The 14,217-nt window shown below is 42.8% G+C and overlaps 2 protein-coding genes across 2 annotated transcripts; one reads left to right on the forward strand and one right to left on the reverse strand.

Moving 5' to 3' along the window:
- The first annotated feature begins 4,838 nt into the window (after positions 1 to 4,838).
- TEX43 (testis expressed 43) lies at positions 4,839 to 7,275 on the forward strand. The gene is made up of 3 exons (XM_053567154.1): positions 4,839 to 4,927; positions 5,475 to 5,583; positions 7,035 to 7,275. Exons 1-3 carry the CDS (start codon positions 4,839 to 4,841, stop codon positions 7,242 to 7,244), a joined length of 408 nt encoding a protein of 135 aa, XP_053423129.1. The 3' UTR covers positions 7,245 to 7,275.
- A 4,693-nt stretch (positions 7,276 to 11,968) lies between these two features.
- LOC128568784 (ubiquitin-conjugating enzyme E2 variant 2-like) lies at positions 11,969 to 12,520 on the reverse strand. The gene has a single exon (XM_053566655.1). The coding sequence runs from the start codon at positions 12,502 to 12,504 to the stop codon at positions 12,097 to 12,099; it is 408 nt and encodes a 135-aa protein (XP_053422630.1). The 5' UTR covers positions 12,505 to 12,520; the 3' UTR covers positions 11,969 to 12,096.
- Positions 12,521 to 14,217: the final 1,697 nt, after the last annotated feature.

The following is a 14,217-nucleotide window of genomic DNA, read 5'->3' on the forward strand; positions in this document are numbered from 1 at the left end:
CAGATTCAAGACCAGTCTGAGCCAGGGCGAGACCCCGCCTCTAAGAAAAAGAAAAATATCTGGGCATTGTGGTAGGCGCCTGTAGTCCTAGCTCCATGGGAGGCTGAGGCAAGAGAATTACTTGAATCCAAGAGTTTGAGGTTGCTGTGATTTAAGATGCCACAGCACTCTACCAAAGGCAACAAAGTGAGACTCTATCTAAAAAAAAAAAAAGATCATTGAAGTTGGATAAAGAAAATGGTTATCAGTTGCTTTTTATTTATAAAGGATACAAAAACAATGTGGCGGGTGCCTGTAGTCCTAGCTACTCAGGAGGCTGAGGCAAGCAAACCAGGCTCGAACCCTTCAGCTTCAGTGCATGTGGCTGGCACCCTGCTCGCTGAGCTACGGGCACCGAGCCCAACGGACTTTTTAAATCTCAAATCAAATATGCTATGACAAAGGTAAAATATGAGAGGTGATTTTGAAGGTACAGTACGTTAAGAAAGATGATGTTCAGGCTTGGCGCCTATTGCTCAGTGGTTAGAATGCCGACCATATGCACCAGAGCTGGAGGGTTCAAACCCAGCCTGGGCCTGCTAAAGAACAAAAAAATCTGGGCATTGTGGCTTTTTTAAATCACAGCTACTTGGGAGGCTGAGGCAAGAGAATCGCATAAGTCCAAGGGCTTGAGGTTGCTGTGAGCTGTGATGTCACTGGGCTTTACTGAGGGTGACAGACTGTCCAAAAAAAGTTCAGAATATTTATGCACCAAGTATTAATGTAAATACTGCTAATTTTTCTGGTGAAAGGGCTTTTAAAGGATATTGATCTGTAATCCTAGCACTCTTGGAGGCCTAGGTGGGCAAATTGCTTAAGCACAGGAGTTCAAGACCAGCCGGAGCAAGAGCAAGACCCCGTCTCTAAAAAATAGCCGGGCCTTGTGGCAGGCACCTGAATCCCCAGCTACTCAGGAGGCTGAGACAAGAGAATTGCTTAAGCCCAAGAGTTTGAAGTTGATGTGAGTTAGGATGCCACAGAACTCTACCCCACTCAACCCCAGGGCAATTGAATGAGCTCTGTCTCAAAAAAAACAAAGAAGGCATTGATGCCTGAGGCTGCTTTATCTTCATTAAGATTGACCCTTAACCCAACCTTTGGTTCTGGGGTTTTTTTGTTTGTTTTTTAGAAACAGGGAGGTCTCACTTTTGTAGTCCAGGGGGAGTGATATGATCACAACTCCCTGTAACCTCGAAGCCCTGGGCTCAGTGCTGAGAATACAAGCATGAGCCATTGCTTCTGGCCTGTGGTTCATTTTTATAAATATTTTTTTCTTTGACCTTTGGAAACCACACAGATTTCTTCTTTTTTTGGGGGGGGGGGTCAGAGTCTCATTTGCTCACCCTTGGTAGAGTGCTGTGGTGTCTTAGCTCACAGCAACCTCAAACTCTTGGGCTCAAGGGAGTCTCTTGCTTCAGCCTCCCCAGTAGCTGGGAGTACAGGTGCCCACCTCCCAGCTATTTTTTTTTTTTTTTTTAGAGACTGGCTCTCGCTCTGGCTCAGGCTGATCTCAAACCTGTGAAGTCAGGCAATCCACCCACCTCAGCCTCCCAAGTGCTGGTATTACAGGCGTGAGCCGCTGCGCCCGGCTAACCGCACTGATTTCTGATGCGTATTGTGTCCTACTACATAGAGACCAATGCTTCAATTTTTAAGATTCTTTAAAAATGTCTTAAACCTTTCTGGCTATCCAAATCTAGATGTCCAAACTATTCTCAGGTGTATATTCAGTGAATGCTCTTCACCAAACCAGGATATCTTGCAGTAATTCTTCCTGCTCAGCCTAAGACTTTTTCTACCTGCCCAATGGTAAAATTTACACCAATAACCCTCCACCTCTCTGTTAAGGTAATTTAAGTGCTCAACCGCACGTGTAACCTTTCATTTTGTTAAAATGAGTTTCTGTAATCGAAAATGTTCTACAATACATAGGTCACTATTAGATTTTGAGACAGGTAATCTAAAATATCTACAACACATAGGTCACCATGAGAGTTTTGAGGCAGGTTGTGCATTTGTCCTTTATTTCACTTCCAAGAAGCAGTCAACAGTGTCCTTTCTGATTCACCTGTGCAGGTTTCACTTGCTCAGCTTATTAGCGTTGCTGGGAGGGCTTCATTTGTTTCTGTCTGCACGGATTTCATGTTGCTTGATTTTTGTGTATCTCAAAACTTTAGTAATGACCCACGTATAATAAACAATAAAATAGGTTATACTAATTTGGGTTTAAGCAAATTTGATTTATACTCAAAAAGTGTGTCTTGGCTCGGTGCCTGTAGCTCAGTGGGTAGGGCACTGGCCACATACACTGGGGCTGGCAGGTTTGAACCTGGCCTGGGCCTGGTAAACAACAAGAAGAAATAGACAGGCGTTGTGGAGGGCGCCTGTAGTCCCAGCTACTAGGTAGGCTGAGGCAAGGAAATTGCTTAAGCCCAAGAGTTTGAGGTTGCTGTGAGCTGTGATGCCACGGCACTCTACCAAGGGTGACATAGTGAGATTCTGTCTCAAAAGAAAAGAAAAAGATAAATATCTATTAAGATGTTTTTGCTCATTTTAAAAAACAGATTTTTTTTGAAGTTCTTTATGTATTATGGATACTAATCCCATCAGATGTATAGTTTGAAAATGTTTTCTCCCATTCTGTAGGTTGTCTACACAAAGGTTTACTGTGCAGAAGCTTTTCAGTCTGTTGTATGCCTATTTTTGCTTTTCGTTGCCTCTGTTTTTGAGATTTTATTTTGTTGTTGTTATTTATTATTATTATTATTTTCTTTTGCAGTTTGGCCGGGGCCAGGTTTGAACCCGCCACCCTTGGAATATGGGGCCAGCGCCCTACCCACTGAGCCACAGGCACCACCCTTGAGATCTTATTTAAAAAATCCTTGCCCAGTCCAAACTATTTACCTATATTTTCTTCTAATATAATAGTTTCATAGTTTTGCAGTTAAGTATTTAATCTATTTTGAGTTGATTTTTTTTTTTTTTTTTTTTTTTGAGACAAAGTCTCAAGCTGTCACCCTGGGTAGAGTGCCATGGCGTCACAGTTCACAGAAACCTCAAACTCTTGGGCTTAAGGGAGTCTCTTGACTCATCCTCCCAAGTAGCTGGGACTACAGGCACCTGCCACAAGCCCGGCTATTTTTTTGTTGTTGTTGCAGTTGTCATTGTTTTAGCAGGCCCAGGCCAGGTTCAAACCCACCAGCCTTGGTATATGTGGCCAGCACCTTACTCACTGAGCACCGTCCTTACTTTTATTTTTTTATTTTTTTATTTATTTTATTTTTTAATTTTTTTAATATTGTGAGAGATAGCAGTCTAGTCTCATTTTTCTTCACGAGGGTACCATTTATTGAAGAGACTGTCTTTTCCCCAATGTGTTTTTTCTGGCACTTTTGTCAATAATCATTTGGCTGTAGGTGTCAAGTTAGTATGTAAAGGGAAAAACAGCCAAGGGAAAATAGAGAATGTTAATGTGAGGTGATTATTTGTGAATAATTATTTAGTACAACATATTTTCTGATATGTTTCTGTCAAATTTATAATATGTCACAAGTAAGCATCCTCATTTATTTTTTATTTACTATGAATAACATGATTTTTTTTTTTTTTTTGAGACAGAGTCTCAAACTGTTGCCCTGGGTAGAGTGCCGTGGTGTCACAGCTCACAGCAACTTCAAACTCTTGGGTTTAAGGGATTCTCTTGCCTCAGCCTCCCAAGTAGCTGGGACTAGAGGCACCAGCCACAATGCCCAGCTATTTTTTAGTTGTAGTTGTCATCATTGTTGTTTGGCAGGCCTGGGCTGGATTCGAACCTGCCAGCTCTGCCAGCTCCAGTATGTGACTGGCGCCCTAGCCGCTTGAGCTATAGGCGCCAAGCCAGCATCTCCAGTTTTTAATTGCTCATGATACGAATGATGTTTTAGTCAAGAGGAGGGACTTTTTTTTTGGTATATATATAGACAGGGTCTTGCTATGTATCCCAGGCTGGAATTCCTAGGCTCAAGGGATCCTTCCACCTCAGATTCTCAAGTGGTCAGGATTATAGGCATGAGCCACCATGAATAGCCCAAGAAGATAGATTTTTTAAAGCACTGAAAATATCTCTGAGCTCAAGATTTTTTTTTTTTTTTTTGAGGCAGAGTCTTACTATGTCGCCCTCAGTAGAGTGCTGTGGTGTCACAGCTCATAGCAACCTCAAACTCTTTAGCTTAAGTGATTCTCTCGCCTCAGCCTTCCAAGTAGCTGGGACTACAGGTGCCCGCCACAATGCCTGGCTATTTTTTTTTTTTGAGACAGAGCCTCAAGTTGTCCCCTGGGGTAGAGTGCTATGGTGTCACAGCTCACAGCAACCTCAAACTCCTGGGCTTAAGCGATTCTCTTGCCTCAGCCTCTCAAGTAGCTGGGACCACAGGAGCCCACCACAACATTTGGCTATTTTTTGGTTGCAGTTGTCATTGATGTATGGCAGGCCTGGGCTGGATTCAAACCTGCCAGCTCTGGTGTATGTGGCTGGCGCTTTAGCCACTTGAGCCACAGGCACTGAGCCTGCCCCGCTATTTTTTTGTTGCAGTTGTTTTTAGCAGGCCCAGGCTGGGCTGAAATCCACTAGCCTCTGTGTATGTGGCCGGAACCCTACACACTGAGCTGTGGGCACGAGATTCTTAATCAGCTGGTAATGTAACTGCTAAGAGTTGGTGTGAAGCTAGCAAAACATCTTACATCAGAGCAGCAGTGTCATCATAATTAGTCTAGTGAGTTAGAGAAATTCTAGATGAGAATTCCAGTCACTGCAGGCAGTGATGGCTTCAGGAAAAGACACTTGTCCTACCTTACCGAAACTCACCAAGAGCTGCTCTAATGAGAGTTTGCAAAAGCCTACTAAGAATAAGTGAGGACTTAAGGGTTCTGGGGGTTTCTGTTTCCTTGTTTGCAATCTGAGCTATGTAGACAAGGACAATAACCATGTGCTTCCCTTTGACATCTATGACATCTAACTTTATGTTCCAGAGGAAAATGTGTCCAGGGAAAGTTAAGTCTGACCTAAGTCAGACTTTATATATGGGGCATATATAAACTATGAAACCAATATAGTTACTGGGTTTTTTGTGACTATCTAGAGATTTCCTTTAGACAATGGGTAGGCTTAAGACAAAAATCACTATACTCTGCCTATCCTATACCATCAGGTTAAAATGGACTTCATGGGCAAATCGTAAAGGGGAATGTGTAGTTGGAGGTGCAGAAACCCAGCCCTGACTTTTGATCTTTGTGATATGAGGGGACTTAGGGAATTGATTGCCTGTTAGGTCTCAATGGCACATCTTTCTGTCCTGAAGCTCCAGTAGTCCCAACATGTCTCCATTTCCAGGGTTGACACTAAAACAACTGTATTTAACTCATAAGACACATTTTCTTCTTGCTTTCCTAATTTTCAGGTATGAAGAGATTCATTTGCCGCGGTTTTCATTAAAGCAAGGGATGATCCCAAGACGTTATGTTATGCCTTGGAAAGAAAACATGGAATTCAGGAATGTGAATCTGAAGGTATTTTCCCATAAGTATTTAGAAGAAAAAGAAACTGTACCATTGACTGTATCTTTGACTAGACATACTTAACCATACAAAAGCTATTTTGATGTACTTTCTCATAAACTTGCGAACAAAATTTAGATAGCAATATCTATTCAAATAATGCAGTTACAAACTTAGAGACTAGAGGATTTCAGATCTCCATATCATTCTAACTTGCAGTTTTTAAGAAGCTCATAATCATGCCGTTAATATTAAAACTACTACAGGTTGGTTGCCGTGGCTCACACCTGTAATCCCAGCACTCTGGGAGGCCAAGTCAGGTGAATTGCCTGAGCTCAGGAGTTTGAGGCCAGCCTGAGCCAAAAGGCGAGACCTTGTCTCTAGTAAAAATAGAAAAACTAGCCAGGCATTGTGGCAGGTGCCTGTAGTCCCAACTACTAAGGAAGCTGAAGCAGGGGAATTGTTTGACCCCCTCCCCCTGCCACAGTTTGAGGTTGTTGTGAGCTATGACACCACAGCACTCTACCCTGAGCGCAGAGTAATACTCTGTCTCAAAATTTAAAAAAAAATTAAACCGGCTACAGAGATAGTATCAAGCTGGCCTACTAGATACAGCATGTGCCTCCTCCATGAAGGAGGAACCAGAATAGTAAACAAATTCTCATATTTTGAAAAGATCATTTATGGGAGAATGCTAGGTAGGATTCACTGGGGGAAGTAACAGGTAGCACCAAAAGTGGGTAAGGAGGGGGTTGTGGCAACTTGCTCAGCTGGGGACTGGCTAAAAGCCAGGCATGAAAAGCATTTTTCAGAGCTATTTTACTTTGGCAATTTAGTCGACAGTGTTCCTAGGAACTTTTCAAATGTAATTAGTGACTGGTATACGGAGTTACCATGAAAATTAAACGACAGCAGTGAATGAAGCAAATGTGCCCATACAGTAAATGCTAGTAAACACGTTTGAATGCTATTTGGCAGTGCTGAAGAATCAGAAGTGGGTGTATACGCAAGTCAGCAACCGCAAACAGCTATCATTTACACAGCACAGTTGTTAACAGGTGCATCATACAGAATGCCAATTTCATGCCTAATTGTTGGCAAAAGCTTTTTCATTTATCTATATTTTATTCAATTCTCAAAGAATCCTTCAATATTCCCATCTTAAATTTGAGGGATTTGAGTCTCCTGGGAGTAAATGTCTTGGACAAGGTTATATAAGGATACTAAAGTTCAATAATCTGACTCCATTTCTTTACCACCTTTATAGTCTGAAGTCCTCACAATTCTTCCCCATAGTTGGAGAACACTGAGCCACAGAGCATTGTTTTTAGAAGAGGGATTTTGCTCTGTCCACCAGACCTTCCTTTTCAACAGGGTGTTAGAAAAATTATTGGGAAATTTCCATCTTTACACCCCCCAAAATGATGTTTGATGTGATATACAGAAAATGTTGTTTCTCTTAGCTAGCAGAAGTATGTGGAATCTACACCGGCCCTTTAGAAGACTCTCTGTTTTGGTATCACAGAGAAAGGCTTTGCCACGGGGAAGACCGGAAAGTCGTCCTGCGGAAAGGACCACCGGAAATAAAGATTGCGGACATGCCTCTGCACTCCCCTCTCTCCAGATACCAGAGCACTGTGATTTCCCATGGCTTCAGGAGGAGACTAATCTGATACAAGTAGAATAAATCAGTGTTTCAATCTCTTCTCTTTTTCCCTTCCTCTCAGTCTCTGATAAAGACCATTGGACGTTTGCATTTCACCGACAAGGTCCATTTGTTTAAGGTCGTAAGTCATTTGTGTAATGTATAGATAATGGAAGCTTGAGAAAGAAAAAAAAATGTTCTGAAAACAACTGAGCTGAAGCAGGGAAGGAAGGAAAACTTCCTGGCTGATGTTAATTTCACACTAAGCAGGTCAGACTCAGCAGTCTCTCAGTCTCGCTGTCTAAACTCACCACCTCTGCCTTTCTCTCCTCCTCACTCTTATTCATCCCCTCCGATACGAAGTCAGATGAGTCATGCCAAAAGAGTGGCCGGGATGTGGAATTATTTTTGGTACTTGCTGACATCCCTGACCACCGTTCTTTCTGACCCACCCCTCCATCACACAGCCCCTAACGCTCTGGGCGCTGGTAATTAATCACCATGGCAAAAAAAGCATTCAGCAGACAACTCTGTGTAACAACATACACTATCAGCCGAGGGACAGACTTTCTGTATTAGAGTATCCAGCTGTCACTTTCCTATAGCAAAAAACCAGTTCTTGTAATTTAACTTAACAACTATCACACATAAATTGCTGCAGCTACTGTAAAAGACAGTATGTTGATTCCTCAAAAAGTTAAATGGACAATTATCGCAGGATTCAGCAATTCCACTTCTGAGCATAATGTACTTCAAAGAATCGAAAGCGGGAACTTGAACAAATATTTGTGCAACAGTGTTCCTAGCAGCATTGTTCATAATAGCAAAAAGGTGGAAACAACCCAAATGTCCATCAACTAATGAATAAATAAAATGTGGTATATACATACGATGGAATATTACTCAACCATAAAAGAGAACAACATTCTGATACGTGCTACCGCATGAAGGAACCTTGAAAACGTCATGCTAAGTGAAATAATCCAGACACAAAAGGGCAAATACTGTGTGTTGGAGGGGGCTAACAGCCACACACTAACCCTTTCTCCTCTTCCTCCTGCGTCTCTCCTCCTAAGACAATACATAAAGGATCTGGCTAGTCCCATCCCCCAGAAGTGCATGTCAAAGGACCCTAACTCCAGGCAAGCTGTGGAATTTGCCCACCCCTACTGCCCCATATGACAGTGGTCTCTAACTGCCCCCCAGGAGCAGACGCCATGTTTGCACCGCCCAGGTGGGTCACCCTCTCCTTTCAATAAACTTAGCCTGAACCCTCTGCGGCCTTGTATCTGGGCACCACTGTCTACACCTTCCACCTGGTGCCAGAACCCAGGACTGGTGGCTAACTGGAGGCTGGCTGCCACCTGCCCTGGTCACCCCAGTTTTCTCAGAACCTAGTCCAGTTGTGCCCAGACCAACTCTGCTGACCTGCCTGTCAGTCTTGGAGGATTTCGCCCCAACTGCCGTGCAGATGTGAGATCTCTAAATAGCTTCAAACAAACCCCCCTCCAGCTCACTCCCTGCCTCTCTGTCCTCACATCCCTCTTGCTTCTTGTCCACGCCCAATTAGAGGGTTTTGTCCAAGCCCTGTGCACTTTTCTGGGTTCCAGGGCCTCAAATTGTTTCATTTTTCGTTTTGTTGCTTCAAGCCCAGTGCTGGACCTTCTTTTAGGCTTTTCAAGGTCCTGGGACCTTAAGTTCTCAGAGAAAAAAATAGAGATGCCTGACCTTTCTCAGTCTTTTTTTGCGTTTCACTCCTGGTTCTTGGGAAATAAGGGACACTTTTTTTTCCACCCAGGTAAGGAAAGGACATCTGAGATGTGGGAGCTGGCCCTTTCACCCCTCTCCAAAGAGATACCCCCATGGTGTCTTCAATCTCAATACAAATTAGAAAATGGGACCTTTAATCAATATCTTAAAGAACTTAAATAATTTCTACAAAACAATAAAAAACGGCAGGTGGAGCAAAATTCCCTATCTTCCAGCCTTTGCCTCCCTCTGCTCTTGCTCTGGTAATCATGCTCAACCCACATACTATTGCTCTGCCCCCTGTATCTTCCCCTGAACTCTCACCTTACCTTCCTTACTCTATAGAGTCATGATGCTGCTATGGGCTCCAACGGCTCCTCTACCCCCTAACCCTGCCCCAGAACCCCAAGGCCCTCCCTCTTCTCCCACCCCACCAACCCCTTTACTCTCCCACCACCGCCTGCTTCCTCCAACATCAGAACCTCTTTTACTGCTGCAAGAAGTGTCCAGTGCTGAAGGAATAATCCGAGTTCATGTCCTGTTTTCCCTAGGAGACTCCATCTTCGCACTGTCCAGGCAGGTCATCCTCCCCTTTCAATAAATCTGGCCTAAACATCTCCTATGTGGCTTAGACTCTGGGTCCCATCGTTTACACCTTTCATTGTGATCCCTCTTAAATGAGCTAGTTAAAATAGTCAGCTTCATAGAGAAAGGGTTTGCAGGGGAGGAGGGAATGGGAAGTTGTTGTTTAATAGGTACGGCGTTTCATTTTGGCATGATGAAATAATTCTGGAGACGAATAGTTGTATAACAATATGAATGTACTTAAAGCCACTAAATGCACATACAAAAAGGGTTAAAATTAGTGTAAATTTTACCACAATTAAAAAAAAAAAACAGGCCAGATGCAATAACTCATGCCTATAATCCTAGCACCCTGGGAGGCCAAGGAGGAAGGATCAGGAGCTCAGGAGTTTGAAACCAGCCTGAGCAAGAACGAAATCCAGTCTCTACTCAAAATAGAAAAGTTAGTTGAGCATGGTGGCACATGCTTGTAGTCCCAGCTACTTGGGAGGCTGAGGCTGGAGGATTGCTTCAGCCCGGGAATTTGAGGTTGCTGTGAGCTAAGCTGAGACCATGGCACTCTGGCCCGGGCAATGGAGAGCAACTCTATCTCAAAAAAAAAAAAAAAAAAAATCTAGTCTCAGTGGCTCAGGCTCCTATGTGGCTCCTAGCACTCTGGGAGGCCGAGGCAGGTGGATTGCTTGAGCTCATGAGTTTGAGACCCGACTGAGAAAGAGCAAGACGCAGTCTCTAAATATACCTGGGTGCTCTGGTGGGCACCTGAAATCTCAGCTACTCGGAGGGCTGAGGCAAGAGAATTGCTTGAGCCCAAGAGTTTGAGGTTGCTGTGAGCTACGATGCCATGGTACTCTACCAAGGACATCAAAGTGTGACTCTGTCTTAAAAAAGAAAAGAAAAGAAAACCAACCACAGTGGGTATAAATTATGCTTCATCTACTCAAATGGTTATATCTCATAAAAGCAGCAAGGAAACTATTTATTATAAAAAAGAAGGTAACAGATGTTCATGTAACATCAACTTGAAGATCAGTAAATAAATAAGGTATAAAGTTTATACACACACGTGCATACACTTATACACACACATATATAACACAGGGTAAATAAACACTTTAAACTCATTTTTTCAGTAAAGTTATATACAAACATGTAGTCAAAATAAATTCATAAAAGACCCAGCACAGACATCTCTTCGTTGTTACAAAAGCTCAGCATTCCCTTCTTCCTATCACTTGACAACACTGGATATGAGGAGGTGCGCACTTGAAGTTCTCGGCATATCCTCTCCAAAAAAGCGATTTAGTGATGCATTTTTGAAGGTGTTAGATATTTGGAATCAGTCTGTACATCAGTGGGCATGTTATGAAGAATGGAGCATTAGCATGAGGGAGAGTTATCTGGTGGACACTTATTAACTTTTCAGAAACCTCCTTAGTCCTCTCAACAGAATTTGCTCATTAGCAAAAAACATTAACTGATTTTTGATGAGGGTGCCAAGACCACTTGATAAAAGGAAAGGAGCTTATTTCCTTTTTTATTGAGACAGAGTCTCAAACTGTCAGCCTGGGTAGAGTGCCATGGCGTCATAGCTCACAGCAACCTCCATCTCGGGCTCAAGTGATTCTCTTGCCTCAGTTTTTCTATTTTTTTTTTTTTTACGTTCCACATTTTATTTATATTTTAAGACTAATTTTAATCTCAAAATCACATCTCCATACCCCTATTACCTTTTGTTGACTTCACTTAAACTTAAATGCATGGTTTGTTAAACAAAGACTGTAAACAAATATTTACCATGTCTGTTACATGTAACACACAGGAACAACTTTTAACAGAAACTCATCACCACCACCCCCAACATTTTATTATAAATACAGGTATCAAAACAATCCTGAACGTATTTTTCATACTACTATTTGTCAGCACCCACACTGCTTCAAAAATTAACACAATTTGCGACAATATTCATTATACCTGCAACTTTAAACAATTTCAGCTGCAGCTCTTTCACTAAGCAAGATGGATAAAGCATGCCGTTTCTGTTTTTCCTTCTGGAGATTTTTACTTTTCAAAAACACACATGCTTCCACTGCCATCTGACACCCCTCTTCACACTTTCATCTTGTAAACCTGAATTCTATTTAGAGTGTATTCCAGGTTTATGTTTAAATGACAGTGCCTTAATAAGAGAAAAAAAATGTGCTGCATTTTTCCTCGTTACCTGAAAACATACTGGGTGTACATATGTTAGATATATTCTTACAAATGTCCAGGTCATGTTTACCAGGTGAAATTCCTTTACTTAGGGAAGCGCCTGTGGCTCAAAGGAGTAGGGCAGCAGCCCCAGATGCCGGAGGTGGCGGGTTCAAACTTAGCCCCGGCCAGAAACTGCAAAAAAAAAAAAAAAAGAAAGAAATTCCTTTACTTAATGTGTGGGTATTTTGCATTGTGATATTTAATCAAGACATTAACATGAGTAAAAGGTTGTTGATTTAAGACAAGTTTGAGATCCACTAAAATTAATTGTATGTTTGTCCTTCTGGTGGCTATGGAAGCTTCATATTTTCTTTGGACATCATTAGACGTCTTAGCTCTTGAAGTACAACTCTAATGCTATATGAATTTTGCCATTTTGCTAAAACTGGTATGCTACGTGCATCCACCATGCCACTGGAATTATTTATTCCATTCATATTAATTTTTGTTACAAATCTAACTGACGGAGGAGCTTCTGGGTATTTGGGTCCACATTCTACTTTCAAGCTATACATTCTGTTTTCATAACTTGTCCTTGGTGGCCCAATAATCATGCCTGTCCACCTTGTAAGTGTCATATCTTCGTCGTCTTCAAGGCCCCAGCTAACTGTACCATCGCCTACTCCTTTTTGTCCTTCTTCAAGTTCTTCCAACAAGTGAAAATTACGAGGAACTTTAACTCCTGTGGAGACCGCCATCTTATCTTGCAGGCCGACGCCCAGTTTTTCTATTTTTAGTAGAGATGGGGTCTCATTTTGTCTCAGACTGGTCTTGAATTCCTGAGCTCAAGCACTGCACCTGCTTCAGCCTCCCAGGGTGCTAGGATGACAGGCGTGAGCCCCCACGCCCCTTACTTTCCTTTATGTTTTCCTCCTTCCCCTCCTCCCCTTCACCTCTTTCCTCTTCCCCTCCCCTCTTCCCCTCCACCTCCTTCCTCTTATAATTATTATAATACAACTCTAGAACAGCCAAGTGGAACATGCAGGGAAGGAGTGTGGAGCATCCCTTGTTTTTGAGAGTACCCTGGTTTAAGCTTCTCAGTACATCCTTGCAAAAGAAGTCAGGTCCTCTGGAAAGAAATTAGGAGCTGTTTGTGATGTAAGGTGCTTCTCTTCTCAGGCAAAATCTCCAAGTCATGGTTCTGGAGCTGGAAGTGAGAAAATGGCACCTGTCTCTCTGCAGGACCCCCCCACTCTAGGAGTGTAGCGCTCTAGAGGGAGAGGGCAGTGCACTCAGGTCTTCTTAGCTGGCTTCTCCCGGTGTGGAACCATCAGCTCACAAGCAGGGCAAGCATGAGGAGGCCCCAGAATTCTCAGTGCTGAGCTTCCATCCCAGGGTTTGTGGTTGAGAGGAAGAAGAGAGTCATCCCCTGTCAGTCACACTTGCCTGGAACTTAGTCTTAGAAACAGGTCTGGGCTCAGTGCTGTTGTGCTGGGCTCGGTGATTAGGGTGCTGGTCACATACACTGGGGCTGGCGGGTTCGAACCTGGCCTGGGTCTGTTAACAACAATGACAACTACAAAAACAACAGAAAAATAGCCGGGCGTTGTCACAGGCACCTGTAGTCCCAGCTACTCGGGAGGTTGAGGCAAGAGAATCGCTTAAGCCCAAGAGTTTGAGGTTGCTGTGAGCTGTGATGTCACAGCACTCTACCGAGGGCAATATAGTAAGACTGTCTCAAAAATAAATAAATAAATACATAAAATAAAATGAAATAAAACAAAAAAGAAACAGGTATGGGAGGCAGGAAGAGAAATGCTGACCGTTTATACTTCCTGGAAAGAGAGCCCTCTGACTGGTGGCTGGGAAGAGGGAAAACCCTATATTCTTGGCTGCACCAGTCTGGAGAGCAATTTCCACTGTGCTGAGCTGGGAGGTGAAAGGGAAGGAGGGGGTCCTTTCTCAAAGAGTCCAGGATTTTTCTGAGCTTTAATAGATTTTCTCGAATAAATGTTTCTTCACTTGCTTATGCCCCTGAGACCATGTCCGAAGAGCTTCAGTGGTGTCCCTTAATAATTATCCTTAGTTTTGCTGCGGAGGGGTCTGCGCAGCTCCTGATATTATCACGCTAGAAGTGGAATTCTAGGCTTTTGCTTTTAAAGGTAGTTCCAGGAAATCCTGTGCTCCTTTAGATTCATGGTCTCCGGAGAACATACAGTAACAATCTGAAGAATTAAAAGCATTATGAGTATAATTCTGCCTCTTCACCTAAAGGGTGTGGGAACCTAAGGGAAGGTGAGTCAGAAAAGAATAAAGAGAAATACAACTTATATAAGTATGTCATTCTGTCTCTCAGCTCAGTCCAAGACTTGAGAAATACCTGGGGATGCCTCACAGAGGAGTTATTGTATACATCTAATTTAAGGAACTAAAAGCTAGTAGTCATGAATTTCTGAAAGGTATTTAGGATA

This window comes from Nycticebus coucang, chromosome 17, assembly GCF_027406575.1.
Source record: "Nycticebus coucang isolate mNycCou1 chromosome 17, mNycCou1.pri, whole genome shotgun sequence".
In the NCBI taxonomy this organism is placed as follows: Eukaryota; Metazoa; Chordata; class Mammalia; order Primates; family Lorisidae; genus Nycticebus; species Nycticebus coucang.

Coding starts and splice junctions, on each gene's coding strand:
- LOC128568784 (XM_053566655.1), bottom strand. CDS start 12,504: ATGGCGGTCTCCACAGGAGTTAAAGTTCCTCGTAATTTTCACTTGTTG.
- TEX43 (XM_053567154.1), top strand. CDS start 4,839: ATGGCTTCAGGAAAAGACACTTGTCCTACCTTACCGAAACTCACCAAG. Junction 4,928..5,474: donor CAAAAGCCTACTAAGAATAA/GTGAGGACTTAA, acceptor CCTAATTTTCAG/GTATGAAGAGATTCATTTGC. Junction 5,584..7,034: donor TCAGGAATGTGAATCTGAAG/GTATTTTCCCAT, acceptor TGTTTCTCTTAG/CTAGCAGAAGTATGTGGAAT.